At 40.2% G+C, this 27,444-nt stretch overlaps 1 protein-coding gene and 1 long non-coding RNA gene across 16 annotated transcripts in view; one reads left to right on the plus strand and one right to left on the minus strand.

Moving 5' to 3' along the window:
- PHF21A (PHD finger protein 21A) overlaps positions 1-27,444 on the plus strand; it is a 193,125-nt gene that overhangs the window by 129,607 nt on the left and 36,074 nt on the right. For 8 of the 15 annotated variants that reach the window (XM_046014659.1, XM_046014668.1, XM_046014658.1 and 5 more), the window contains 4 exons: positions 10,468-10,671; positions 16,844-17,095; positions 18,317-18,406; positions 21,937-22,230. In XM_046014659.1, coding sequence (XP_045870615.1) covers positions 10,468-10,671; positions 16,844-17,095; positions 18,317-18,406; positions 21,937-22,230 — 840 coding nt within the window. Of the gene's footprint in view, positions 1-10,087; positions 10,118-10,467; positions 10,672-15,622; positions 15,750-16,843; positions 17,096-18,316; positions 18,407-21,936; positions 22,231-27,444 lie in introns of those variants that run through there. The other 7 variants (XM_046014665.1, XM_046014672.1, XM_046014667.1 and 4 more) reach the window with 4 other exon arrangements.
- LOC123948158 lies at positions 11,447-22,281 on the minus strand. The gene is made up of 3 exons (XR_006819927.1): positions 22,149-22,281; positions 14,138-14,196; positions 11,447-11,753 (listed from the first exon to the last, which is right to left on the minus strand). It is a non-coding gene; the product is annotated as an uncharacterized LOC123948158 (long non-coding RNA).

Here is a 27,444-nt window from a genome sequence, read left to right on the forward strand (position 1 = left end):
TCTGTGAGGTATTTTAAGCTATTTTGAAAAAGTCAGCACATTTCTGGGACACATTATTATTAATTTTGTCATTCTTATATATTTTGTACGTAGTTGTTTGTCTCTGTCCTATCTTCCAGATATTTTATCTTAACCACATTCTTCTCAGGGCCCATTGATTACTTGGCATTGTATGTCTGTACCTTTTCCCATGAAAGTCACATCCTAGCCCTTTCACAGTGGTAAATTTTAATTAACCAGAAAGCCATTTTAATTTTCTGGTTATCTGAAATCCTTTTTGACTCACCTCCTATTGTTGAAAATTTTTCCAAGTAATGGCTGATTTCTCTCCTGTAGTAACTACAGTTCACTGGTTGTAATTATTGTCTAGGGATTGAAGACTAGGTAGCCCCTGGGCTTAATCTAACTGGCGGAGAGATTTTGTTTGCCTCACAGCGTTAAAAGCAGCTCTTACATCAGTGCCTTCAGACAGGGCCCTCCCTCTCGAGTTGACCTTAGTCCCTATCACTCCTTATTATCTCATAGTTGGCCTGCTTCATTCATGTACATTACCTGACAGTGAGTTTTCAATCTCAGAATGAAACATTTTTAAATGATATAGTTTCTTTGTAGTGTGTGTCAAGATCATCATTATGAGCATTAGTTTTCTGTGTATAGCACTTATAAGAAGTATAGATCAAGAGATTGTATTCTTGCCATTCAGAGATACATAGAATTTTAAGCAGAAGAGAATGTTGGAGACTGAGAGAAGCTGACCCAAGAATAGGTAAATAACTTACCTGAGGACACAGATATGACTTAGTGGCAAATATGAGACCAGAACCCAGATTTTTTTTGACTCTGTATTATTTTTGCTGCATAATACTACCTCTCTACTTATTTTTCGTAAAAGTGGGTGATACATGTAAAAGGTATATATCTCAAGATTTTTTATGAGGTGCTTTTGTGGCTTGTTATATTACGTAGTATATAGATGTGAGGGCTCTTAGTCCTTACCAGCAGGTAAAATAATTGGGGCAGGGGGAAAGGGGATGGATATGGAATTAGATATGAGGAACTAGAAGTGTTAATTAAGTCTGACTCTGCACCTGGCTTGAGACTTAGGTCAAGTCACGCAGATGCTCTAGGGTCTCAGTGTGTCCTACCTGGCAGGCAGTATCTATCCGATAAAATTGTTGCTTCTGTTGTGACCATTTAGAGCTCACCAGTGCCATATTAGACTGTATCTAAAAGTCAAGAAACTGCTGTGGCCCATCCAGACAATGGAATATTATTCAGTGCTTAAAGAATGAGCTATCAAGCCATGAAAAGACAAGAAGAAACTTTAGATGCGTATTACTAAGTGAAAGAAACCAATCTGACAACGCTCCCTGCTACATGACTTCAACTATATGGCATTCTGGAAAAAGCAAAATTATGGAGACAGTAAAATGGCCAGTGGGAGGGAAGAAGGAATAGAGCACAGAGGGGTTTTGGGGTAATTAAAGTGTCTCATATGCTACAGTGGTGGACATATACATTGGTCGAAAGGCATAGAATATACAACATGGGGAGTAAATCCTAGTGCAACCTATGGTTTTTGGGTGATAATGTGGTGTTCAGTGCAGGTGTATCAGTTTTAACAAATGTACTATTCTGATGGGGATGTTGATACGGCTGGAGAAGGGTATCTGTACTCTCCACTCAACTTTACTATGAATTTGTAGCTGCTCTAAAAAATAAAGTCTAATTTTAAAAATCAAGGGACTGATCTTACATCGAGTACAGTGTCCTCTCTTCTGACCCTGCACCTCAGTAATTTTGTTGGATGTGGAAACTGGAGAACAGTAGAGGTGAAAAGCGTGAGCTCCATTGAGTACCAAGAAGTATGCTGAAAAAAGATAAAAACAACACATCATTTTTACTGCAGCCATGCCATCTATTCTAAACCTCGGAGTGTGTGTGTGTGTGTGAGAGAGAGAGAGAGAGAGAAAACTAAATATTCATATAGAGATTCATGGATTGGATTTAATGGTTTTCATAGCCTGTGAAAAATGTTTTCCTTCACACTTAAGATTTAATAAAATACTTAAATTTTTAACCAAATGCTTTTTATTCATTAGGAGGTTATTCATGCTTTTCTTCTATATTGCTGAATCTCTAGCTCTCTTTAATAAAATTTCTAGTACTGACAAGTTAAAACAAAAAAGCAAACCCGCTCTGAAATTCTGAAAGATGAGTTCAAGTTTCCTCTGTCTCTGATGCAGAAAACTCAGACTAAACACAGAGTAGTGCAAATCATCTTTTGTCACGTGTCTTGGAAGATCCAGTCCCTTGAAGTTCCCCATCTCTCATCTTGGCAGCCTACGTAGGTGATGGAATTGCTTCCTTGGTGTTGTTTTATGTGGGGTCTTGTCAGAAAGCAAATTTGTAACACTGTTCATTTTTCTCTTTAAGTGATTGTAACAAATATTTGGTGATAAAATAACTACACAAATAGCGAATACTTTGTGAAATTAAGAGACACTTATTGGGTAGCTTTAGAATCTTTCTAAAATCCATGTGTTTATGCTGTGATGGCAGATGATAACAATTATGTTTTTAGACATCAAGAGTGTTGTTTAGGATGTTCTTTTGTTAAGATACTTCCCAATTCAATATGTCAGTGTTTAGTGATTTGTAAGACTTACTTTTTTTCCACATGCAAGGAAAATGCTTCATTTCATCATAGAATATTTTCTACTTGATGTATCCAGCCTGACATAGTATATTGTTCTAATACTGTTGTCTGTCTTTCCCTCTTTTAAGATAAAACTGCAGAATTAAGGATTGTTAAAAGATCCTCGCCTTTAGACGTGATTGATTTGTGTCGTAGTACCTGCGTTCTGCATAGAATTTGGTTGTCTATTATATTTACCTCTTCCAGCATCTTATTCTGTCTTGTGATTCTGTGAAAAGAGGACTTCTTACGTTCTCTCTTACTGTATGTAGGGCTTGGGAGTAGGCAACACCATCTTTTATCTGAGCAGTATCCCACAAAATGACAGAGGGATTTGGTTTTGTTTTCCCTTTTTCCTCCTCCTGTTTTAGGATCATTACTGTGCTTAAATTGTATTTTCATATCCAACTTGTCAGGGACAGCTACTGCCCAGCAACCTCCAATCATAATTCTTTTGTGAGGAAAACCAAGCACAGCAGCTTCAGGACAGAGCAAAGAGAGGATTTCTGTAGTGTATGGGACAGCTCTGACATTAACAAGGCAATGCTGCCTTTTAAGTTGTGGAATAGAGCCGTGGAATGATGAATGACAAGCTCATGGTGTGTGCAGGTCTGTAACAGATAGTTACAGAGGGGCATGCATTTTGATGAACTGGAGCTTAATTTACAAATTAATAGCCTCCGTGTCATACCTCATTGTGGTACAAACACAAAGATTCAGGCACTTTTTTATATTGGCAGGCAGCTAAATTGTGCAGATTATAAATGGTTCTTGTGTTTTTTCATGCTGTTCTCATTACTATATCTAGGGTGTTTGCTGGGTCAGGTTGCATTTAAATTGGACACCTATTTTATGCATTCAGAATATGGCCCTGAACCGCTGTAGAGGTATAGGAAACCTGGGCCATACCTAGATTTCTATACAGGGAAATATTCTCTAATGTGTTTGACTTTTTTTTTTTAAGATTTTATTTATTTATTTGACAGACAGAGATTACAAGTAGGCTGAGAGGCAGGCAGAGAGAGAGAGAGGAGGAAGCAGGCTCCCCGCTGAGCAGAGAGCCCGATGCGGGGCTCGATCCTAGGACCTGGAGACCATGACCTGAGCCGAAGGCAGAGGCTTAACCCACTGAGCCACCCAGGTGCCCCTGTGTTTGACTTTTGAGATGAAAAGGCAACAGGTAGCATTCTCTTTCTTAATCCTGTACTTTTTTTTGGTGATTCCTGCTAAAAAAAAAAAACTAACACAAAAATATTTGACTAGATGTTAAATATCAAGCCATTGAAATATAATTGACATTGAAAGTAAAAGTCACATTTAAGTAGCTGTTGCTTTCAGTTAAAAATTCCTGCTAGACACATTGTATTACTTATTGGTTATCATGCCTTAATTTCACATTGCCCTCAACAGTTTTCTAAAGCACTCCCTACCATTAATGCAGTTGATCCTCAATATTTTTCTGAAATAGCAGGACAGTATAGCTTAGTGCTTCAAAGAAACATAGAAATTTTTTTTAAAAGGTTTTGTTTATTTATTTGACAGAGATCACAAGTAGGCAGAGAGGCAGAGGCATGGGGGAAGCAGGCTCCCTACTGAGCAGAGAGCCCAAGGCAGGGCTCCATCTCAGAACCCTGAGATCATGACCTGGGCTGAAGGCAGAGGCTTAACCCACTGAGCCACCCAGGCGCCCCAAACATAGAAATCTTAATTGTAAGCCAAATGGGTTATGATTTTGCTTTCCTTTGTTTTTTTATTGTAGAGAGATATCTTAAAGCCACCAACCCCAGCATGCTGTACTCTTTTTTTTTTTTGGTCTGTCTCTGCGTTTATACTATTTTGCCCTTCCATCTGGGTATGTTACATCCTGGAGAACCGTAGTGCTCCAGGGACATATCTCTCTTGAGTACAACAGCTACACTCTTTCTTGTTGGATGCAAATAAAGGCAGTTCCCAGGTTCTTAGAAGGTTTAGGTAGAGTCTGACTATGGCAATCTTAGCAGTCTTTCATAGTCCTGCATAAGGAGTTTCTCTGTTAGAGCATGAATGGACTAAGTAAGAAAAATGTAAACCACATTTCAATCAGGCCATCACATGAAGGCTCTAATCCCTTACGGACATGGAATATAATCCCATTGATATGAATAAAATGTCTAATTTCCTGTGGAGATGGGATGTGAAACCTATTGATTTCAATATCATCATGTGTATGTGTGTGTGTATGTGTTTTGAAGGAAGAGTAAACCCCAACAAATGTATTTTTAATTAAAAAAGTAAGTCAAAAATCAGTACCATGACATACATGTGTGTTCTCCACCATCTGTTACGTATGCATGTGGAGAATGTTGAACTTTATTAAAAAAAACAAAAAACCTCTGGTAATTCCACCTGCTGCTGTCCTCAATTTATTTATATTGTACTGTACAAATTCCATGATGCTCTGCAGAGCTCTAAAACAAGCATCAGCATTCGCAGCTCTCTAAGATCAAGCAGGTCCTTGTTAGTAGACAGTAATGGGTTCTGTGTCTAAGGTGAGGGGTTGTAGGTAGTGCTTCTGTCAAACAAGTGGTGTGTTTAAAGGGCATATTCCTTTTTTAAAGGCTTTATGGGTTAGAATCTATTTGCCTAATTCTAACCGTGAAACTGAGTATCAGAGAGTTTGGGGAAAACTTTTCTAGTGCCTTACAAAACAAATAAAATGCAGCTATTTTTATCTAAGTATATTTTTATACCTGCTGCCGCCAGTATTCCTTTTCCTTCCTCTCTGTCAAAATTCTGTTGTGTGTGTGTCTTACCTAGAACATTTTCTCTAATAACTTCAGTGTATGTTCTTCCCTTGAATTTTACTTACTGCATTAGAAAGGGGCTGATTGTGAATTTATTGTCTTTTCTTTGTGTTCTTATTCATAAAATGGTAGAAATTTCCCTCATTTTTCTCTTTCCTTTTAATAATGCATACCTTTTAACCAGGATTTAATTTCTTTTAAAAGATTTTATTTATTTATTTGATAGAGATCACAAGTAGGCAGAGAGGCAGTCAGAGAGAGAGAGAGGAGGCAGCTGGCTCCCTGCTGAGCAGAGAGCCTGATGGCGGGGCTTGATCCCAGGACCCTGGGATCATGACCTGAGCCGAAGGCAGAGGCTTTAACCCACTGAGCCACCCAAGTGCCACCCCCAGGATTTAATTTTGTGACTAATTTTATGACAGTAACATATACCCTATTCTTTAGAGGATAATTACGTAGTAGCATTCTGAAGACTGTTACCTTATCTCCTTCCTGTGTGTCTTCAGTGTTGAAGAATATTGGTATTGCTTATAAATGCAGTAGTTGAACTTCAGTCAGATAGTAGAAAGTTTTTTTTTTCCCATCTCTGAGTAAATTTGACTTCAACAAATGTAAGTTTCTCCATGTTAGTTTCTCTGCACACTAAAATTTAGTATCGCTGGTTTCATTTACACAATTGGTGAGTCTGAAGACCTGGAAAAATTTTTCACTGCATTTTACATAGGGTAGGTTAGATTTGCTCTTGACTTTCTGGATTTGTGAAAAGTTACAAGTCTCTTACGGTCTCTGGCATGAAGGGTGCGTGTTCTATTTTCAGATTGTATGATTGATTGATAGAGGGGACAAAGGATGAATTTTTAAGGCAGTACCGTGTAAGAAGATGTCTGTGTGGGTGTTGCCCTATCATAATTGATATAAAACAGGTAATGTAGAATGTAACACAAGTAAGTGGAGCAACTGACTGGATCACTGACATGATTATGGAGGGCAGGGCCTGGTACCTGGAGCTCCTTTTGAGAGATTTTTTTTTAAAGATTTTGTTTATTTATTTGACCGAGGGAGAGCGAGTGAGGGCACACACAGGGGGAGTGGCAGGCAGAGGGAGAGGGACAAGCAGGTTCCCTGCTGAGCAGGGAGCCGGATGTGGGACTTGATCCCAGGACCTTGAGGTCATGACCTGAGCTGAAGGCAGGCGCTTAACCGACTGAGTCATCCAGGAGCCCCTGAGAGAAGATTTTTAAAAGCTTCTTGAGAATTTGAAAGAAATAAAGTGGGGGCTTGATTGGGGGGAGGGTCCTGCCATCTCTCCATCTCCCTTCTGTATTGACCAGTGCTGTGGAACTTGGAGTAATCGACTTAAATAGCTGACAAATGAACCCGATTTCCTGTTGAGTCATACCTATAAACTTCTGTATTTTTCTTTGGGATCTGTCTTGCTGTCGTGTGAACACGTTGATAGTATCGCTGAATGTCACAATATTGATCACCGTGACTACCTGTCTCAGAAACTGTGACTTGAAGCGTTACAGTCCTGTGAACTCTTCTGCCTGAAGAAGCCCTGATAAAACCTAGTGATGGGAATGTCAAGGGGCTCCGAGACTTGGAATTACATGGGGTTTATGGAGCGGTTCTTGACAGATGGATTGATTGGAGGGGGCAGTACTAGCTAGCCATTCTGGGTACCAGACCCATTGGCCTATTCTTATAGGAAATACATTAAGGAAAGAAGGTGATACATTACTGGCTTTTTCTCCCTCCCTCCTGCCTTCATCCTTTACAGCTTTTCCTTTCTCATCTCCTTTTCCACCCCCTTTCTTTTTAACTTTCATTAATTTATTAGTCAGTGACAAATGGCCAGTTTGTGACACTTAGCCTTTTCTCAAAGCTTCAGGTTAATGTTCCAAGATAGTTAGCTACATTTCAAGGTCTCCTTTATATGTGAATAACATTGAAAATGCCAAATTGTTTACTTTGTATAACCGTCATTAAAGACCAGCAGAAGTCATGATTTCTTTGTTTAAAACACGTAATAATAAAAATATAGGCTCACTTCCTGTGGAAGTGAGAGGATCCTTAAGAACTTTGCTTGATAGCACATAGCTAAAATTTATGAAATTTGATAGCTGTAGTCTCTTCTGCCCATAACTGGTACTGATCCAGATCAGGTTCTTGCTGGAGTTAAAGTGACTGGTGTGTTTGCCGGAGCTGCAGCACTAAGTTCTAGAACAAGGCTGCGTTTTGGAACTTAGGAAAGCTGACTAAAGCATAGGGCACCTCCCTTAGCAGCCTGCCGCCTAAGGCATGCCTCTGCCTCTCTAGACCTCGCTTAACTTCAGGTCCTTGGTATTCAAGACGCAGTGATAAATTTAAAGTGACAGGAGGCATCAATGCTTCCCTCAAACCTTCATTTTTTAAAAAATTATATAGACATGCACAACTGCAAGCTTGGCGTTCTTCTAATGGAAACAGAGAAAGGGCAGGGGCAATGCATTTCCGAGCTGCACTCCGAAACATACCAGAGCCTTCTTTCAAAGAAAATTGTACCGGGCTCCTATGATCTGACCCATGTCCCATCTGCACAGCTTTCTTCTCTTCCCTCCCCTTCTTTTTCCTTCTCTCAAAGACGAATGTAAGTTTGCAAGTATTTTGATCCCTGTGCCTCCCCATGGGTTCCACAGGCTTTGTTTCAGGCCCTGGGGGAGGAACAGTTGTGAATGCAGTGTGACTCACTGACTCCCACTTCGCTGATTCTGGTTCTGATTGGTCGTCACCTTGTTCTGGCCATATGGCTGCAGAGTACTCTAGCCTGCATCCCTTCCTTGTTCTTTCCCCTACTGTTCCCTTCTGTTGTACACGACGCTGGGAGTGGGTTCTGGGCTTTGTCTCTTGCTTCTAGTTTACCCCAGTTAGGCAGTTAAGTAGGAGAGCACACTGTATTTCCCAGGGCTGTAGAGGGGAAAAATATCTTTTCCTTTTGTGCCTGGTAGGGTAATTATTTCGTTTCCTGTGCTGTTTTGTTCAAAGTTTATTTTTTGGCAGGTGTCACATTTGTGTTCTATTATTTCCTCATGGTTTCTCTCCTCCCCTCGATTTGAGCTGGGGTTTTTTGTAGAGGTTCTTGGAGTCCCTTTTGTGGTGTACCGATGCTACACTTCAGCTAGTCGTTACTATGTTTGTTTAGTGCTGGTTTTATGTTAAGGCGGGGGGACTGAAAGCAATGATTTAAAGTAATGATTTAATTGTTAAATGTCTTAATGTTCTGGAAGTCACCAAGCAATGAAATCTGTGATACTCAGAATTATCTGTAGCACCACTGCCACTTCTTGCCCTTCTCCTAAACTGTATCAAATCAGTTACTCTATCTTTTTATACTTGAGAAATAGGATTTTGAAGACTTAAGTTAATTTTTTATAAGAATTTGATATTTTTATTAATTTGCATTTTTATTATTCTACAGATGGTTTCTGCAGAGACTTTGGACTCTGCATCCTTTTTTCTTTTCTTCGTGAAATTTAACTACTCAAAGAGGCAGTGAAGACAGAATATAAAGTTTATATTGGCCTTTATATGATATTTTCATTGCCTAAAAAGAATCAATAAAAATACAAAAAAATTCTCTCAACAATATATTTTGCATTGACTCAAAAGTTCTTAAAAATCCATTTTATAAATATTTTAATGTTCAAATATGTTAAGCAAGTAACAAGTTTGGGTTCTTTAGAGGATGTGTGCAATGAAGTTGGTTATTAGCATCATAAGGGGAATTTGAAATCAACCTGGCCATATGGTATCACTTAACCCTTTATTTAAAGATCTTCATTTACTTAATTTTCTTCACTCATGATCTGTATTAGAAAATGACAGTCTATTTTATCAGAAATAACAAACCTCAGCTGGTGAGCTCAGTTGAAAGTATATGAAGAGTGCTGCTTACACTTGCTTCCAGCCATGAGGAGGCCCAGTGGGCAGCCCCAGTCTGGCCCCCAGTGGTTTTATAGGACACGTTCCCTGAGTCATTTGCTGGTCACCGGTTCCCATCACTTTACACATCTTGTGAGGAGACATTTACTTAGCTACATAGTTCTAGCCCCAAGTATAATCATGGACAAAATAGGTCTTTGCCCTCATGGAGCTTATGTTCTTTTGAAATATAGTAATGAAAGTATCCAAATACATATTTTTCTTGGATTTGGATAAGATGTAGAAAATTCAAGAAACTTCAGTTTTTAAATTTTTATCCCATGTAACTAAATCCCTCCTTTGCCTAAACAAATGTACACGTTTCCGCAGATCCTATCCTAGCAAAGAGGTCCTGCTCATGAGTTTCACAGTTGAGTCATTTAGAATGAGTATTCTTTATACGGCGTATTTCTGAGATCAGGGTTTCTCTGTTTAAGAGTCCGTTTAATGTTTGAAACCGATACGTGATGTTTGTTTGAATAACAAAAATTAGTATGGCCAATGTCTGTGTTACCAGATACTAAAAGTAAAACCACTAGCAATGTGCCCGTCACAGTTGTACTTTACTTCCAGCAGCCTGTTAAGAACCCCAAGGATGTTGTTAATCACCTCATTTTACAGAACAGGAAATCGAGACACAGATAGGTTAAGTAGCTTGATGAACATCAGAGAGCTGGTAAGTAGTGAAACGGAAGTCTGTGTCTCCAGAGTCCAGTGTTCGTGGCCACGCAATATTGCCCTTCCAGCCGAGCACACCAGGCTAATGATGGTCAAGAAATGTGAGCTCTGCTGTGTGAAGTCCATTATCTTCTCTTCTCCTCTGTGTGGCTCCGTCTCCCTTGAGCTATAAAATGTTTCCTATGCTGTCGGTTTCTCCTCCTGTGTCGCATCTGTAAATTTCAGACGTCACAAGTTTTAGGTGAAGCCAGTCACAGAACGATGTCAGAGGTGTGTAGCTGCACACGTCACAGAGCTGACAGGGCAATACTCTGATCCATGGTCTTTCTTTTTGTCTCCACGGGGTAGAAAAGGGTAGTTGAACAGCTACGGAAGAACCTGATAGTGAAGCAAGAACAACCAGACAAGTTCCAAATACAGCCATTGCCACAGTCTGAAAACAAACTACAAACAGCACAGCAGCAACCCCTCCAGCAGCTCCAGCAGCCGCCGCAGTACCACCACCACCACACCCAGTCGACGGCACCCTCTCCCAGCCTGACCGCTTCCCAGGTAAAAGTGTGCGGAAACCCTGCAGGCTTCCTGTGCTAGGCTGGTTTATTATCAGGCATGTAGAGCTGGGGCCCCTTTCAGTACTAAGCTCAGCTAGCACTAGACAAAAGTTACTGTGGTTACTTTTTTATACTATACACTGGGGTAAAAAATCCCTTGAAATTCCCTGGCAGAAGGAAATAGTATTACTGAGGAGTAAAAGTCAAATGATTTCCCACCTGTCCAAAGAAGAGGGGAAAGGTAGTCAGTGACAAAGAAAAATCACTTCTCTGTGTTAGAACAGAACTAAGGTCTTATTTTGCATTTCTGGAAGTATTTCTCTGCACCTGTTCTAAAAGTCTGTGTGACTCTGCCTCCACTGAAATCGTTTTGCTGGAACTCTTAGCAGTTAGGTGTGGAGGTGAACCAGGTAGAAAGGCATTCAGAAGAAGGGTGATGTGTTTCCATTATTCAGAGCATATGAATTTGTTCTAATATATTGAAGGAAATCTGAAATGGAAGCTACGGGTCCAAACTAGAACTAAGAACTGGAGGCTTGATAACATTCTGACTTGGTATCGTTACGCAGATGTTTTTGCTGAAAGGGGAATTTAAACTAGCATGTAAGGACAGTAAGGCAAAATACACAAAAAGGACATATTTGGGAATAATGTTCAGTTAGGAAAACTATTCAAAGCAAATGTTTTTGACATTTTTAATGGTTAAAGGTTTTTCATAGTATTTGTATTATTTTGTATGAAAATTATATGAAAGTCCATTTTCAGCATCCATAAATGAAGTGTTATTGGAACACACACACACACACACACACACACACACACACACACAAACTATTCAGGCTTGATCTCCACACACCTTCCTGTAATGTAGGCATACCTTTTAAGATGGGATGGTTGAGCAGTGGTTCTTGATTCTTAGGGATCATGACCCCTTTAAGACTTTGGTGAAAGCTGTGGATCCTCTCTCCAGAACAGTACACATTCACACCTAAGAGCACTCATTTTTACACATGATTTCAAAGACGTTGGGATCTTCTGAAATGCAAGCATGGGCATCCTTTATGCATCAGTACCAGGTCTTCACTGTATACATAGAGAAAAAGATTATAATTCGCTTGATTAATCACTGTCTATGGACATTGGGCTGGTTCACATAGGACATTTTTCAAGTGAGGAATACATACTTGTAAAAAATAGCAAAGATTAGTAAAGATAGTTGACATTTAGTCGAGGTTACTGTAAATTGCTACTCTCCTGAGTGCTTTACATATGTAACATACACAGTCCTCACCACAACCCTAATAAGGAAGGTATTATTATTGTTGTTGTTGTTATTGTTTAGAAAAGAAAACCAAGACACAGAGAGATGAAGTAATTATTTAAAATCATATAGATAGTATGTGTGGTAGAGCCAAGATGTGAACCCAGATCTTCTGGTGAGAACGTCTGTCCATTCATGGCTCTTCTGTACTACTGTACAGTACCAAAAAATGAAATGCCAACATTATAGAAAACGCTGCCAGTGTAGGAAAAAGAGTCATTCCTGTTGTGAATCAGATATCTGGAGCATAAATTTTACCATAATCTCCACTCCAGGGCTCTTTGAAAATGAAGCATTTAAACTGACTTTTAAAACCCCCTGACCAGGACTTGTATTTCTTCTGAAGGATTGCTTATCAGATTACTTTTGTTAGAGTTGATTAGTTTGTTCTCTTTACAAAATACAGTTTCATCAGAAAGTGTCTACAGGGAAAGAGTGTGGTAGAATTCACTGTTTCCTGGTATGTAGGAGTTTTCTCTCTTAACGCGTGGAAACTTTCTGTTCAAGTAACATTCTGTGTCCCACAAATCAGGAAATATTTATGTAATACTTATAATAGCTCTTCCCTCCTAGTCATCTGAGTTCTGTGCTGCTGTGGGATGGTGAGTGATAGTAAGGGGTGAAGGGCTAGCCCCAAAACAGTGTGGTGTGGCATCTGTCCACCTGGTAGCCCACCTACCATATATTTCATTGATTTAGCTGAGCTTGTTCTATTCTATTCTGTTTTGTTAAATGCAGATGTATAATTTTAAAAGCCAAAAGACCCTCTAAGTTTTTGGTTTCTGTCTTTACAATAAACTGTCAGTCAGTATTTATTGGGTGTTTTCTGTGTGCTGGATTCTGGTATACAAAGAGGTGTTGACGGTCCCTGCCTAGGATCTGGTATATTATCATCATTTTCATTCATCCTGTAAATTTTTATTGGGTCGCTATTATATGCAGACACTGTGCTCGGCAATGAAGAAGGTGGATTCAAAAACAAGAAAATTAAAAATTTAGAAAAGAGGACGGTGTAAACAGCCAGTGTAAACAGCCAACAAAGAGAATAAAACGAAAGTACTAGTGAAGAGTAAATTTTAACTAGAGAGATCAGAGGTGCTTCACGGAGGGGTGACACTTGAGCAGGATGTGGACAGATCAGTGAGATTTTAGCGATAGAGCAGAGGGGAGGAGCGTCACAGATGTAGACAGCTGTGTGAACAAAAGTAAATGTGTGTCCCAGGAATAGCAAAGAGACTGATGTGGCTCTCGTGTGGATTCTGGGCAATAATGGAGAGGGAGATAAAGCCAGACAGGTAGAAAGCAGCTAGCTTGGAGAAGCCCTCCAGTGCATTGCAGAACTGTTAGTTTTGGGCAAAGGGAGTCCTTAAAAGTCCATGAGGTCAAGGACAACTGAGCAGTTGTATATGGCATATGTTAAATATCTAAGTTTGGAAAGGAATATTAAGTAGCAGTCAGCACAGGCAAACAGGAGGTGCTTGACAGAGAATGTTTTTTATTCTGAGTCAGGTGGCTAGCAGGGACCAAGGCATGGGAGTGGGGGGACCGGTCCCCTTTACTTAGTTAACTCAAATTCATCCTTGTAGGTAGATGTTGAAAATTTTTCAATTCACAGAAAAAAAATGAAAGACTAGTAGAGTTGAATGCAAGTATACCCTTCAACTCACATTCACAATCGTGTCCTTTTTAATGATGGAATACAAATATAATGAAGCAACAGTTAATGAAACCAAATAGAAAATAAATCCTAATGGACCAAAAGAGGAGTAGGGTGGTTCTATTTGTAGTCATGTGAGTGCGCAACAGTTACTTGCCATTCAAAATTAAATGAAAATAGCCTGAACTAGGGATGGAAGTTCACTAGCGCCCATAGTAATAACCCTTGGCCGTTCCAATTTGTTCATTTCAGTCTGTTTTAAATCAACACTGCATGCTGTGCTGGTAAACTACAATAACTTGGCCGAAAAAAATAAACAAATAAAAGGATTTTTAGTGCTTCATGCCATGTATTTCTGCATTAACTTTTCGTTGGTGCAGTTTAGATTTTGTCAATTAAAGAACCTCTTCATGACGCTGTGGGGAAACTGCTCACTTATCTGGAAGCCAGTCACAATTGGACAGCATCAACCAGCCAGGGACTACTCACAGCTTCCAGAAACATCATTTTCTTTGGATACCTTTCCTCTCCCGTGTCTTCTCTCCTTCCTGCCAAACAAGTCAGAGGTTGTCATTAGGTTTGGATTTCAAAATTCTAGATTCTCTTTGTCATCTAAACTCTAACACTCCCAAGAGTTTGGTTTATATCCCCAAGCACTTAGAATAAGCACCCCACCAGAGGGAAGGATTTAAGCAATATCTCTGTTGATACCTGGTGTGAATAAGTGGTTAGCTGATGTATTTTCCAAAAAGTTTTCATCAGTGAATGTAGTACTAGATAGTACTACACCTTTACATACAGAGAATTATATAGATGCTGGAGTACATGTTATGAGATTAGCCATAACTAAATATTTATAAAGGGGAATAAGATGCTAACCTAAGATGTCAACACACTTGTTAGGTTTTAAGGTTATTTTTAAGTGTTGCGGTCAGTGGTAAGTATGTAATTCAGGTGAATTAAAGGTTTCACTGACTTTTTTTTTAGAATAATCGCTTTAGGGTGATTCAAAATATTGATAATAATTTACCTGAACCAACAATGTTTCAAACAAAAGTACATGACCTCTTTCAAAGCAGTAACAGCATGCACAATTGTTTTTTAAAATCCATGTCAGTGAGTTCTGCTGATGAGAGATTTTGCTTCCATAACCTGTGTTGGCACCAAGATTGAATGCCATCTGGTGTGACTTGCTCACCATTTGAAAAGGTCTTTGTATTTCAGTGTCTTAAACTGAAAGATAGGGCTAATGTCACACTGGGTTATAAACACTTACTACAATAAATGGCAATGTAAAGTCGGCCCTTTCTGCTACACTAATGTACTATTTCAAATGATAAACACCATTTAGCTTTTATTTGGTTTTCATCATGCATTAATAGTAGATGAACCCCCACCCCATCCCCCAAATAAATACCAGTGGTCTCCTTTTACTCCCATTTCACATTTGAGGAGGCACTGGCAAGGAGAATGAGACATGCCTGTTTTGTTGATTAGAGAAGAGGAAACCAAGATTTGGGTGATTTTTGTTACAAGCATTAATAAAGATTGTTTGTAGGCTGCAGTGGGATAGGTGAGGCCAGATCGCTAATTGTTTTCATTGAAAGGCAATAAAGATACTAAAAGATTAGATGATTTATGTGTGTATTTCAGGCAGAAGATGGAAATAAAGAATTACCCCCCCCAAAAAAAACCCCAACTTAGTACAGAAATATTGACATAGTCACTGAACTAGAAATGCACGAGGGCTTTTGTCCAGATCTGTTTCAGGGAGAGTGGGGTCCTTTTCACTGGTCTAGAGCAGTGCTGTCCAGTAGAACTTCCTGCAGTGTTGGAAATCGCTGTCTGGTTTGGTAGCCACTAGCCACAAGTGGCTTTTGAACACTTGAAATGTGGACAGTGTGGCTGAGGAACTGATGTTTTAATTTTATTTTGTTTTAATTAATTTGGATTGAAATGGCCACGTGTGGCTGGGAGCTACCAAACTGGACAGTGCCAGTGTAGAGTAAGAAGAAGAAGGTGGAGTTGTACCAAAATCAGAACCAGCCTGTTCTGGTTGCACTTCCGTGTTCCTGAAACAGTTGGATCTCAAGGATCTTGAGTGAGTAACAGCACTGGATAGGTGTGTGTGCCGTGTATAAGGTCGTTTGCATTTTCTTGTTTCGTAACTGTTCCCTTTACCTACTCCACTAAGAAGTCTAGAAACTTACAGCTGCAGAGCTTCAGCACTAGTGGAGGACTAAGTCCTGTTACCTCTGCTTGTCCTCTCAACCATAAGGCTTTTTTTATTTTTATTTTTATTTTCCTAAGCAGTGGTGAAGGGCCAGGAGGAGAGGGAGAGAGAGTATCTCAAGCAGGCTCCATATCCTGTGCCAAGCCTGACACGGGGCTCAGTATATGACCCCTAGATCATGACCGAGCCAAAACCAAGAGTCAGATGTTTAACCAGCTGAGCCACCCAGGCACCCCTGATCTGTAAGGCTTTTTGAACCACAGGTGTTTGTTTCCACTTTGTCATATTTCACCGGATCTTTGATTGCTTCTGCAGCAGCTCTCCAGAGAAAAGATTGTAGTTAGTGACTCTCAGCCCTTTGGTATCAAGAGCTGGTATTTACTATACTAGGTGGTTAATAGGTTTTATTATCTAGAGTTTGGGATTTACTGCCTCTGAGGCAACAATTGTGCTAATCCTCATGTGAGTTTCCCTTCCTCCTCTCTAGGGCGACCCTCAAAAGAATGAAAAGACACTGTCCTTTTATCCCAGCTTTTGTGTCACAGGAGGCAGATAACCAGAATTATATGATGGCTTCCTATCGATGAGGTTGTAGCAATTAAAAATAGAGATGTTGTGTACCCCATTGAGAACAAGCAAAGAATAAAAAAAAGAAGCAGATAAATAGGTGCACTTACATTCTATACCTGTAAACCCACCCCATTCATTGTTGAAAATCCTGTGCCCATATCTATCTGCAGTTACGACTATGAACTTAAAGCTAAGTTTGAAAAGTCTGGCACAAACTAGAGATTATCTTTCTCTACAGTAAGAAGTGTGCTGTATGTAAACAAAAGAAATACTGTTATATTGAGAAACTTAATTAGAAGAATCATTGCTTTGTTTTTTTCTGGGGATTAGCAGCATATTGTTTAGTGGGGTCACACTTCAGTGTCCTAATATCTGTTCTCCATGTCTCCTAGAAGACTGTAACTACAGCTTCTATGATTACCACAAAGACACTACCTCTCGTCTTGAAAGCAGCAACTGCGACCATGCCTGCCTCTGTTGTGGGCCAGAGACCTACCATTGCTATGGTGACCGCCATCAACAGTCAGAAGGCTGTGCTCAGCACTGATGTGCAGAACACACCAGTCAACCTCCAGACGTCTAGTAAGGTCACTGGGCCTGGGGCAGAGGCTGTCCAAATTGTGGCAAAAAACACAGTCACTCTGGTAAGCCAGCAGCTGCTACTCATGTGTGGCGACATGAGAGGGTTCAGGATAGGCATTTGTAGAGTATATCCATTTTATGCTCCTGCTGAATTTTTTAGTCTCCATCATTCAGCCATACCAAGTTTTCCTTTGGGGCTGACAAGGGAATATAGCATTCCTACTATCTGCTCAAATAACTGTACAAGTGTCCCTTGACACCAAGGACCCAGATCCATGCAGTGCATTATCTGCAGTCGAAGTCTGACTTGACTTGGGGAGGCATGTCCTTCATAGGGGCATGCACACTGTTGCATGTTGCTCTCTCCATCCTGTTCGCAGACCTGCCTGTGAAACTTGAGTGCTTACAGACTTTCTGGTCTGTATTACCGATTTGGGGAAAACTCCCGGCTGAACTCCTTTAGTTCACTATCCCTTGAAATTGGCTGCACCAAGGAAGTACTAGAACAAGCTGAGGTACTTAAAAATATTCAAGAAACTCACAAATTAACAGTGTCTGTGTCCAAGGTCTGTCAGGGGACCAAAAAATCCCTTGAAGAATTACTTGAACAAAAACTGATCATGAGATTCTAGGGTGAAACTATTAGAAATTGATGCTCTCTGAAGCTTGGGGAAAATATAACCAAATTGTGGTTTTAAAGTCTGTTCTTAAAATTGCAGCTAAGAGCTCTTGGTGGCTTTTGGGTGATGACCAGTGATGAGTAAACTAGATAGCAGTAAAGTGAAGCTTCAGCATTTACTGGGAATCTTGAGAGAAGTGACCAGTTATCTCAGCCAAATGCTGAGAATTAGCGACTTCTCTACAGGAATAAAGCCATTCAGTGCTAGATAAAGCTCTTATATTAGGAAAAAGCCCATTTGGCCAGGCAGCAAGTTTGGTTTTACTTTGGATCCAGTCTTGACTTTTAAAATATGTACGTGCAAGAGTTCTTGAATGTCAGAGGAAATTGTCTAAGATTGCCAAGCCCGCTGTGTTTTACTTTAGGCATGTAAGGACACAGAAATGCAGTTGGTTCACTTCCGTAGGGTAAAATGTGCAGGTGGGAGAGTAAGAAAGTTTTCTTCAGGAAGTATTAATTCAGATGGTTAATTCTGCAGTGAAAATTTTTAGAAAATACTGTCTGACCCAGAGAATAGTGATGCTAAAAATACTTTAAGAACGCCTAGCTTTGGTATTGAACAACTGTCATTCTCTGTGGTTTATTTATTTTTCCTGTTTTTCAGCAGGTTCAGGCAACACCTCCTCAGCCCATCAAAGTACCACAGTTTATACCCCCTCCTCGACTCACTCCACGTCCTAACTTTCTTCCACAGGTGAGTAAAGCAGTGACAAGCCCAGTGATGGGTTAGGTGAGACAGAAGTCCTCATGGGCCCTCTCTGAGCCGCCTGAAGTGTGCATATCAGCTCAGCTTTGTTCAGATCTTACTTAGTTAGCTGAAGGTTCTAGATGATGATTTCTATACTGGGAAGAAGCTTATTTGATCCCTGGGGTTTTTTAGCAGTGACCAAAGGCAGTAGCGGGGGATGTGAAGAAAAGGAGAATTTAAGGCACCATTTCAAACCTTATGATGTTAACTTACTGGAAGTTTAGCCAAACCTGCCTGCCAGTGGGGAAGGAATGCAATCACTACTCCCCACCCCCCACCATGAGCCAAAGAGAGTAGGGAAGGAAACAATAGGCAAACTAACCAGTAGAAACCAGAGAAATTTAGTTTTACTCTGGGAAGTAATGGCATTTAGTATCATTTTTAAACACAAAGATTTGCCTATAGAAGCGTGGACTAGGGGTCTACACAGGAAACTTTCTACCTAGACCCTGGCAGCTCTGCTTGCCCGTATTGCCCTGGGAGAATTCTTTTAGCAATTGAACTAAACTCATTCTCATGGCAGGATGTCAGGATTGCCCCAGTATGGGTTTTGAGGGGACTTGACTTGCCAAGTAGAAAGCCTAGGAGTTCCCATCTGAGGCCCATGTTGCAGGCAAAGAGAGAAGAGAAAGGAATTTTGTGGTCAGTGGACGTGGGTGACTTCCAAATTGCCTGTGCAGTAGGTTTGGGCATTGAGAACATAAGATAAAGTGATTTCAGTCATTTATCCAATAGATCCTTGGGTATCAGAAAAGCCAGTTTTCAAGATAGACAGTTCTCTGCCCTCAGAGAGCTTCAGATCTATGTACAGGCAATCACAGAGTCCATTATGGGAAGTACAAGGTAGTCTGACCACACATGGGGGGAACCCCCATCTCATTCTTAAGAGTATTCTAGAAAGTTTCCTAGAAGAGTTGACATTCAGTCTGAGCCCTAAAATCCTAGTAAAGTTAGCCTGACAGAGTTTTGGAGGAAGAATAAAAGTGTCCCAGGCAGAGGATAGAGCATATATGCAAATCCAGTATGGAGAGATACATGTAAGCCTAAGGAACCAAAAGGCAATTTGGTATAGCTCACCATAGTGGGCCATGTAGCCGACTCAGGCTAGGGGAAGAGGTGAGGCTGGAGAAGCCCATTGTGCCAAAGCTTATGGAGCCTTCTAGACTATGTAGGAATTTGGGCCTTATCCCAGAAAAACAGGGATCTATGAAAACACTTCAAACAAATATCTGAAATGAGTTTTTTGTTTTTGTTTTTGTTTTTTTTTAATTCCCTTTTGTCATTGTGTGGAAAATAGATTGGAGATGATGGAGATTGTGGGCAAGAAGACAATAATAGCGAATGTTTAAAGACTGCTGCTGTGTACTGTTTACTGTGTGAGGCACTTTCTGTGGGTTATCTGTTTTAATCCCCACAACAGCCCTGTGGAAGTTATTACTATTGTTATTAGGTAGGGAACCTAGGGCTTAGTCCATGTTTTCCAGACAGTGGGTCATGACCCATTAGTAGGCTATGTGAAATCAATCTAATGGATCGTGACCAGGGTTTTTAAATAAAATGAACAAAACAAAATATGAAACATTAGAGTACAAGCACATATGTAATGTCTCATCAAGTTTTTGTTTTATAGAGATATAGAGGTCTACGTCTATATGCAAGTACTGGTTACAGTAAGAAATGTATTCCCTAAAAAAAAGAAAAATGTATTCCCTACTGTGTGTCTACAGCAGCCACCACACGGTCATTTTAAGTTCAGCTAAATATTCAGATTCGTGAAGACTGTCAAGGCCCACACATGGTACCAGTCTACTTGGAACAATACAAGACAGAAACCACAGCTTACCAGCAAGACAGCATCAAACATTTTTCGTCAGCCTGATTGGCAGTCTCTACAGCTGTCCAGTGATAGCTCGGGTGCAGGGAGATGAGATCTTGATCTAGACGGTAGGAGAGCCATCCTGACATAGAAGGCTTATGCCATGCAGGAACCAGTGTATCTTATAACAATTCCATAGCCATGGCTTTCAAGATCCCCACACATGGGGACATGCTCCATTACAAAAGTAAGCCCACTTCATGAAGCCCAAAGCATGGTGTCCTATCAAGTATTTTTAATTCTCCCCGTTCAGATTCAGTTTAGCAGTAAGGGATCATTTTTACCATAAGCAATGTTGCCTGGTAACATAGTTGACATTCTTACCCTTAATCAGGTTTCCAGGGGAACAGAGCTGGAGAGTTAACTGCAGGTCAAAGTTTCATGCATAAGGGGAAAAGATTTTGCCCACAGGGTCACTGTACAGAAAGTTCGGAAAATGCTGGCTTAAATCACGTTATGTTACCTGAGGTTAGCTGTCTAGTAAGAGGCAGGAACCAGGATTTGAACCCAAGCAAGGCTAACCCCGTGTTTTTAATCATAATTCTTTGTCACTGTTCCAGTAAGCTAAACATAAGGTAGAGTGATGGCAGGATGAGCATAGAAAGTAGCCATATTTGAGAGGGATTTAGGAAGTAGAGGTGGAGTAGAAAGCATCAAGAATGGTTCTGAAGTTTATTTAGCAAGGTTATGTATTTATTGAGGGGATGATAGGAGGAAGGAGAGGGTCAGAGGAAGAAAAAGGTGAGTTTGAGACATAATGATTTTTTGTTGTCATTGTTTTTAAAGATTTTATTTCTAAGCAACCTCTACACCCAACATGGGGCTCAAACTCACAACCTCAAGATCAGGAGTTGCACATTCCACTGACTGAGCCTGCCTGGAGCCCCTAGACATGTTGATTTTTAATTTCTTGGAAGACTTCCAAGTAGAGATATATGACGGGCAGTTGAGTATGTGATTCTGAAGTTCAGGAAATGTCTGTTCCTGAGATACCAAGTATGGATGTTTTCAGTACAGTAGATGGTAATTGAATCCATGGGATGGGTGAGAATTCGCAGGAAGAGTAAGGAGATTGGGAAGAAAAGAGGTTCCTAGACAAAACTCTGAGAAATACATTTAGGATTGGGCAGAGGAAGAGGAAGCCCACAAAGGTGACTTAGAGGAGCAGCCAAGAACAGGGAGTTAGAGAGCAATGAATCACACTGAATTGAAGCCACGAACATGAAGAAATTTAGAATGTGGAATAAGACCAGCGGCAGCATTATTACAACATTGGGCACAAACCCTGAGTGTGACCAGTCTCTGGATTAGGCATTTGACCTCAGCCTGAAGAGCCAGCATGGTATGGGAGAAGGAGCTAAGGTCTGGATTCAGAAAAACCACATGGTAGGGTAACATTTGGACCCTCTTAAGAGCTGATGAGTCTGTTGTAAGATTATATGTCCTGATAGCTATAGAATTAATACTACCAGCATGAATATTAATAAATATTGGCACTAAATACCATTTCACATATAAAGTGTGAAAGACCTGGCAATGTCTTAAACTTACAAGACTTGAGAAATTTCTTTAAGTAATATTATCCTCTCTTTCCCCATAGGTTCGACCCAAGCCTGTGGCCCAGAATAACATTCCTATTGCCCCAGCACCTCCTCCCATGCTTGCAGCTCCTCAACTTATCCAGAGGCCCGTCATGCTGACCAAGTTCACCCCCACGACCCTCCCTACCTCCCAGAATTCCATCCACCCCGTCCGTGTCGTCAATGGGCAGACTGCAACCATAGCCAAAACGTTCCCCATGGCCCAGCTCACCAGCATTGTGATAGCTACTCCAGGGACCAGACTCGCTGGACCTCAGACTGTACAGCTTAGCAAGCCAAGCCTTGAAAAACAGGTACAGGCAGACTATGCATCTGCTTCGGGCAGTAATAGCCTTGCCTTTGAGGCTGGGCTGTCTCTAAATACATTCTCTCAAGAATGCTTTATCTCAGCACTACTGTCGGTAACCTGTTGCTCATCATGTGATCATTTATCCGCAGTGCAAAAGGGCCAGTCTTATTGAAGAAAGTTAGGTTGCTTTTCCCACCATCCCCTTACAAATGGATTCAGATTCCTGTGGGAGTGAGTGCCCCCTGCTGGTTCTGAGCAGATATTCACAGATGGGTTTCTGCTGCTCTTGGGAAGCACAGAGGTATAATACACAGAAAATGGCATATTAGTTTTGACCCAGTAAGAATCCAGATGAGGATATGACTGTGAAAGTCAGGAAGAGTAAACAAAACAGGGAAAGGGATTTCATTTGACAGATTTCCCCTGGTTATTTTAGAAAATGAAGAACCAAATGAAAAATTTTAAATTTCCAAAAAGCATTTTTTTAAACTCTAGAGAATACAGCCATTTTAGCTCAAATATTGAAGTCTCTCTGTATATTTCTAAAGTCATATTTTCTCTTAAAAACACAAGGCTATGGAAATACAAGTAACCTCCAAAAATACTTAAGGGTTCTGTGATAGAAGACTTCTAAAAACAAGAAAAAGGATTTATAGGCAGTCACCATAATCTATTTAAAGAAAGACCAGTGACGAGAACGAATTTTGCAAAGAAAAGCAACCTCTTTCAAGAAAGTTGCTTTAAAAAGTCATTGACCTATTTCTAATTGCTCAGGCTTGAGTTCTCATTCTTCTGAAAATAGTCTCTGGTGATCCTGAATCTTCTGCTTCTGGATGGCTGACCATGATTCAGAGAGGCTGGCCAGATGGTGGGAATTAGAGGCTTCCTGCTGCCTTGGCCTTCTTGAACAGAGGATCCTTATGCATAGAGCACCCGGCTTTCTACCCAGGCTGCTCATAAATGCAGCAGACCTTGCACTAAAAAGCTGGTACTAAAACCTCATGCTCAGAAAACACAAGGGAAAACAGATCTCTTTTCCCGGGGAGCCTACTCAAGCCCCAGAAAGTGCTTTGAGGAACATTCAGAAATAAATTAGTTATGTATGTTTTACATCCTAAGTTTTCAAACTTAGTATCAACAGAAATTCATTATTAAAATATGAAAGTGAAATGCTCAAGCTGGGTAGTTTGGGTAGGGGCGTATTTGGAGATCAGCTGCCTCGTGTCCTTGCTGGCTCTCAGATTGCTGGTGAAGAGCCTTAGAGTTCCAAAGAATGCGGTTTCAAAACTCTCCTTTAGATTACCAAATCACATTTTCCTCTGACCTCTTTTTTGGTAAAGATACTTTCAGGAGACATATTTTTTCAGTATCATTTTATTTTTACATTTCTCATTTTCCTGATTACATCTAAGATAATACATACTCCTAATGAAAGAAAAATCAAACATTATGGAAAGATATAATGTACAAAATGCATCCACCTCATAATCTATGGAAAGAGTAAACTTCCCGCATTATTCTAATCTCTTACACATATAAGCAGTATAAACAATTCAGATTAGATTCCCTCACTTATTTTCTGTGCATCTACTAACATTTTTAAAGCAAAAACCAAAATTAAACAATACATATTTTGTAACTTGCTTTTTTTCACATTGGATCTTCAATATCTTTTGTAGGTTCTGGCCTTCCATGTTCATAGAGCTTTTAATTTTAATAACATAAAAAGGTACCCAGGAATTCTCAAAAATTTTAAAAAGAATTTCTTTCCTAGCAGCAAATTGCATGGTCTCTCTTCTTGTTGATCTAATGGAGGAATCTGGTCATTGCTCTGTTAGTTTAGCAGACCACCTGGCCTGATGGGCTTGCAGGTTACTAAGCTCCGTCAGCAGGGGTACGCTTTAGACCAGACTCCATTCTCAGAATCCTCTGACTTGAGAGCATTCTGCTGTCCTTCTTTTCTGTGTCTCATTTCCAATATCACATTTATAGTGATTAAGAGATCTCATAGATGGGCTAAGAGTGAACCAATATAAATATTGTAGCCACAGAAGTATTACAGTCTGTTCATAGAGTTATCAAAACTTGTGTCCAGCCTTCTCTGTGTGACCAGGTTACATGGGTTCCTTTCTGTTTGCTTTAGGGTGATAACATGCATTTAATAGAAATGTATTGATTAGGAGCCAGCTGCTATGCTGAATGTGATCCCTGAATACAAGGGTGGATAAATCAAGGCTAAACCCTCACAGACTCAGTGTGCAGTGCATTTAGGACGGGTACAGATGGAGGCTGTGCCTCCAGGGAAGGAAGCATGGCAAGTTGTGTGGTTTCAAAGGCCTCCCACCTTGGCACAGAAAAGGAAGAAGGCAGTGTCAGTAATAACGACAGCGTCTCATGTCTCCTTCTCCCATCAGGCATTACCAACTCCTTATCCACCCAAGAGAAGAGCTCCCCTGTCTTACCCTTATTAGAGGCCACATCACATGGTGGCTCTGAGAAAATGAGTGCTAGAGTTTAAAGAGCTTTGAGGCTAGAAACGTTTTGGCAGAAACATGGAGCCAGACAACTTACATTCCCCGCCCCCCCGCAATACCACTGCCTTTTATGTCCCTGTCTCTCCAGCACTCTGTGAAATGGGGCTAAACACCTGTTACTGATACATGGAACTAAAGCATTTAAAGTCTATTAGACTGATGTAGTTAGTTCCCAGGAACTATGTTTGTATTTTATCCACTGCACCCTTCCCCTGCACGAAAGACCTCTTTGTACGTCCCAAGGTAAGCTACTGAAAAAAAGTCCTGGGTTCGTTGGGAGAAACTGCCAGATTACCACCCATTTCCCTACTTCTATATATATCTTGCATAGGAACTTATACTAGATCCTCTAAAAAAGGAGTGCTTCCAAGATGAGAATATTATCCGATGTATTATCCTCAAATCCCAGTCTTCCCTCTTAGGAAACATGAGCTGCCAAATCTTCACCTTTCGTGTCAACACTGGTGTTCTATCAGGGAAGGGAGATCCAAGTGACCAGGGATGGATCTTGCTTTACCTTCCATCCAAATTTATTTAACCTTGATTGATGAAACTATTTGGATGTTTAATCTTTTTATTTTTTTTCAAGATTTTATTTATTTATTTGACAGAGACGCAGCAAGAGAGGAAACACAATCAGGGGGAGTAGGAGAGGGAGAAGCAGACTCCCCACTGAGCAGGGAGCCTGATGCGGGGCTCGATCCCAGGACCCTGGGATCAGGACCTGAGTGGAAGGCAGACGCTTAATACCCCTTGGACATTTATTTATTTGCAAGTGGCTAACTTTGATTATTCCTGCAGCCAAGTTTCAGAAGATGAATTTGGAATTCAGGGTATAACCGGTTAACTTAGTTTTTCTAATCCTGTTCAGAGTGTTTGATTTCTATATTTATCATACCAAAAAGAACAGGATCTCTAAATTCAAATAGTCATGGGTGCGAAGCAGTAAATATAAATGAGTAAAGCACGCTGGAAGTAAACATGTGGACTTTTTATTTTTCAATTTTCAATGGGAGTATGAGTACAAGAGATATCCCACTTTTATTTTTTTTTTTTTTTAAGATTTTATTTATTTATTTGACAGCGAGCGAGAGAGAGATCACAAGTAGGCAGAGAGGCAGGCAGAGAGAGAGAGAGAGGGAAGCAGGCTCCCTGCCGAGCAGAGAGCCCGATGCGGGACTCGATCCCAGGACCCTGAGATCATGACCTGAGCCGAAGGTGGCGGCTTAACCCACTGAGCCACCCAGGTGCCCCCCACTTTTATTCTTAATTTCTCTTTGAAACAAGCATGATAAAACTGACAATTTGGCCTTGGTGTCAGGAAGTCCATAGGAGGTGGAAGAGACTGATAAGCTGGAAAGTTAATATATGCCGTCTCAAGGAAGCAACTACTTCTTGACAATAGCTTTTTTTTTATTATTATTATATGGAAACTTTGCCTTTAAGAAAGGGCAGAAATCCAGATATTTTGAGAAATCACCTACTTTTAAAAATACTGATAACTGTTTAAATACCATAGGCAAAAAATAACATTGCAGGACAGCTTTACCTCTGGATAAATGGTTTTGTTTATTTTTTATTTTTTATTTTTTTTATTTTTATTTATTTGACAGAGAGAGACCACAAGTAGGCAGAGAGGCAGGCAGAGAGAGAGAGGAGGAAGCAGGCTCCCCGCGGAGCAGAGAGCCCAATGTGGGGCTCGTTCCCAGGACCCTGGGATCATGACCCGAGCCGAAGGCAGAGGCTTTAACCCACTGAGCCACCCAGGTGCCCCTGGATAAATGGTTTTAATGTCTGATTTTAGCTTTTTTTGGGTTTTTTTGTTTATTTCCCAGTTATTGTTTCACTCGGGTGATATTCATACCCTGTAAAATTAACCATGTTGAAATGAAGAATTCAGTGGCATTTAGTATATTTACAATGTTGTGCAACCACCACCTCTGTCTAGTTCCAAAACATTTTCATTACTCCAAGATAAAACCCAGGATCTCTGAAGTAATTACTCCATTTGCTCCTCTCTCTGCCTCTGTGAGCCACTAGTCTGCTTTTTGTGTCTATAGATTTACCTATTCTGGATATTTCACACAGTTGGAATCATGTAATGTGTTACCTTTCATGTCTGGCTTCTTTTACTTAGCATAATATTTTCCAGATTCATCCATATCATAACATTTATCAGTACTTCATTTCTTTTTAACAGTTGAATAAGAGTCCACTGTATGTATGTATGTATATACCATAACTTGTTTATCCGTTCATCCATTGATGGACCTTTGGGTTATGTCTACCTTTTGGCTATTGGGAATAGTATTGCTATGAGTATTCATGTACAAATATTCGAGTATCTGTTTTCGATTCTTTGGGGGTCTATACCTAAGTGGAATTGCTGGATCATGTAATAGTTCTGGGTTTAACTTTTGGAGGAACTGCCATACTGTTTCCAAAGCAACTGAATCCTTTTCCATTCCCACCAGCAATGTATGGGCATGCCATTTTCTCTGCATCCTTGGTAATACTATTTTTTCTTTTTAAAAACTATAGCCATCCTAGTGGGTAGGAAGTGGTATTGCATTGTGGTTTTGATTTGCATTTCATTAATGATTAAAATTGTTGGACATCTTGTGCTTGTTGGCCATTTGTATATCTTCTTTAGAGAAATAGTTCTTTGCCAATTTCTATATTGA

The sequence above is a fragment of the Meles meles genome, chromosome 8 (genome assembly GCF_922984935.1).
Source record: "Meles meles chromosome 8, mMelMel3.1 paternal haplotype, whole genome shotgun sequence".
Lineage (NCBI taxonomy): Eukaryota > Metazoa > Chordata > Mammalia > Carnivora > Mustelidae > Meles > Meles meles.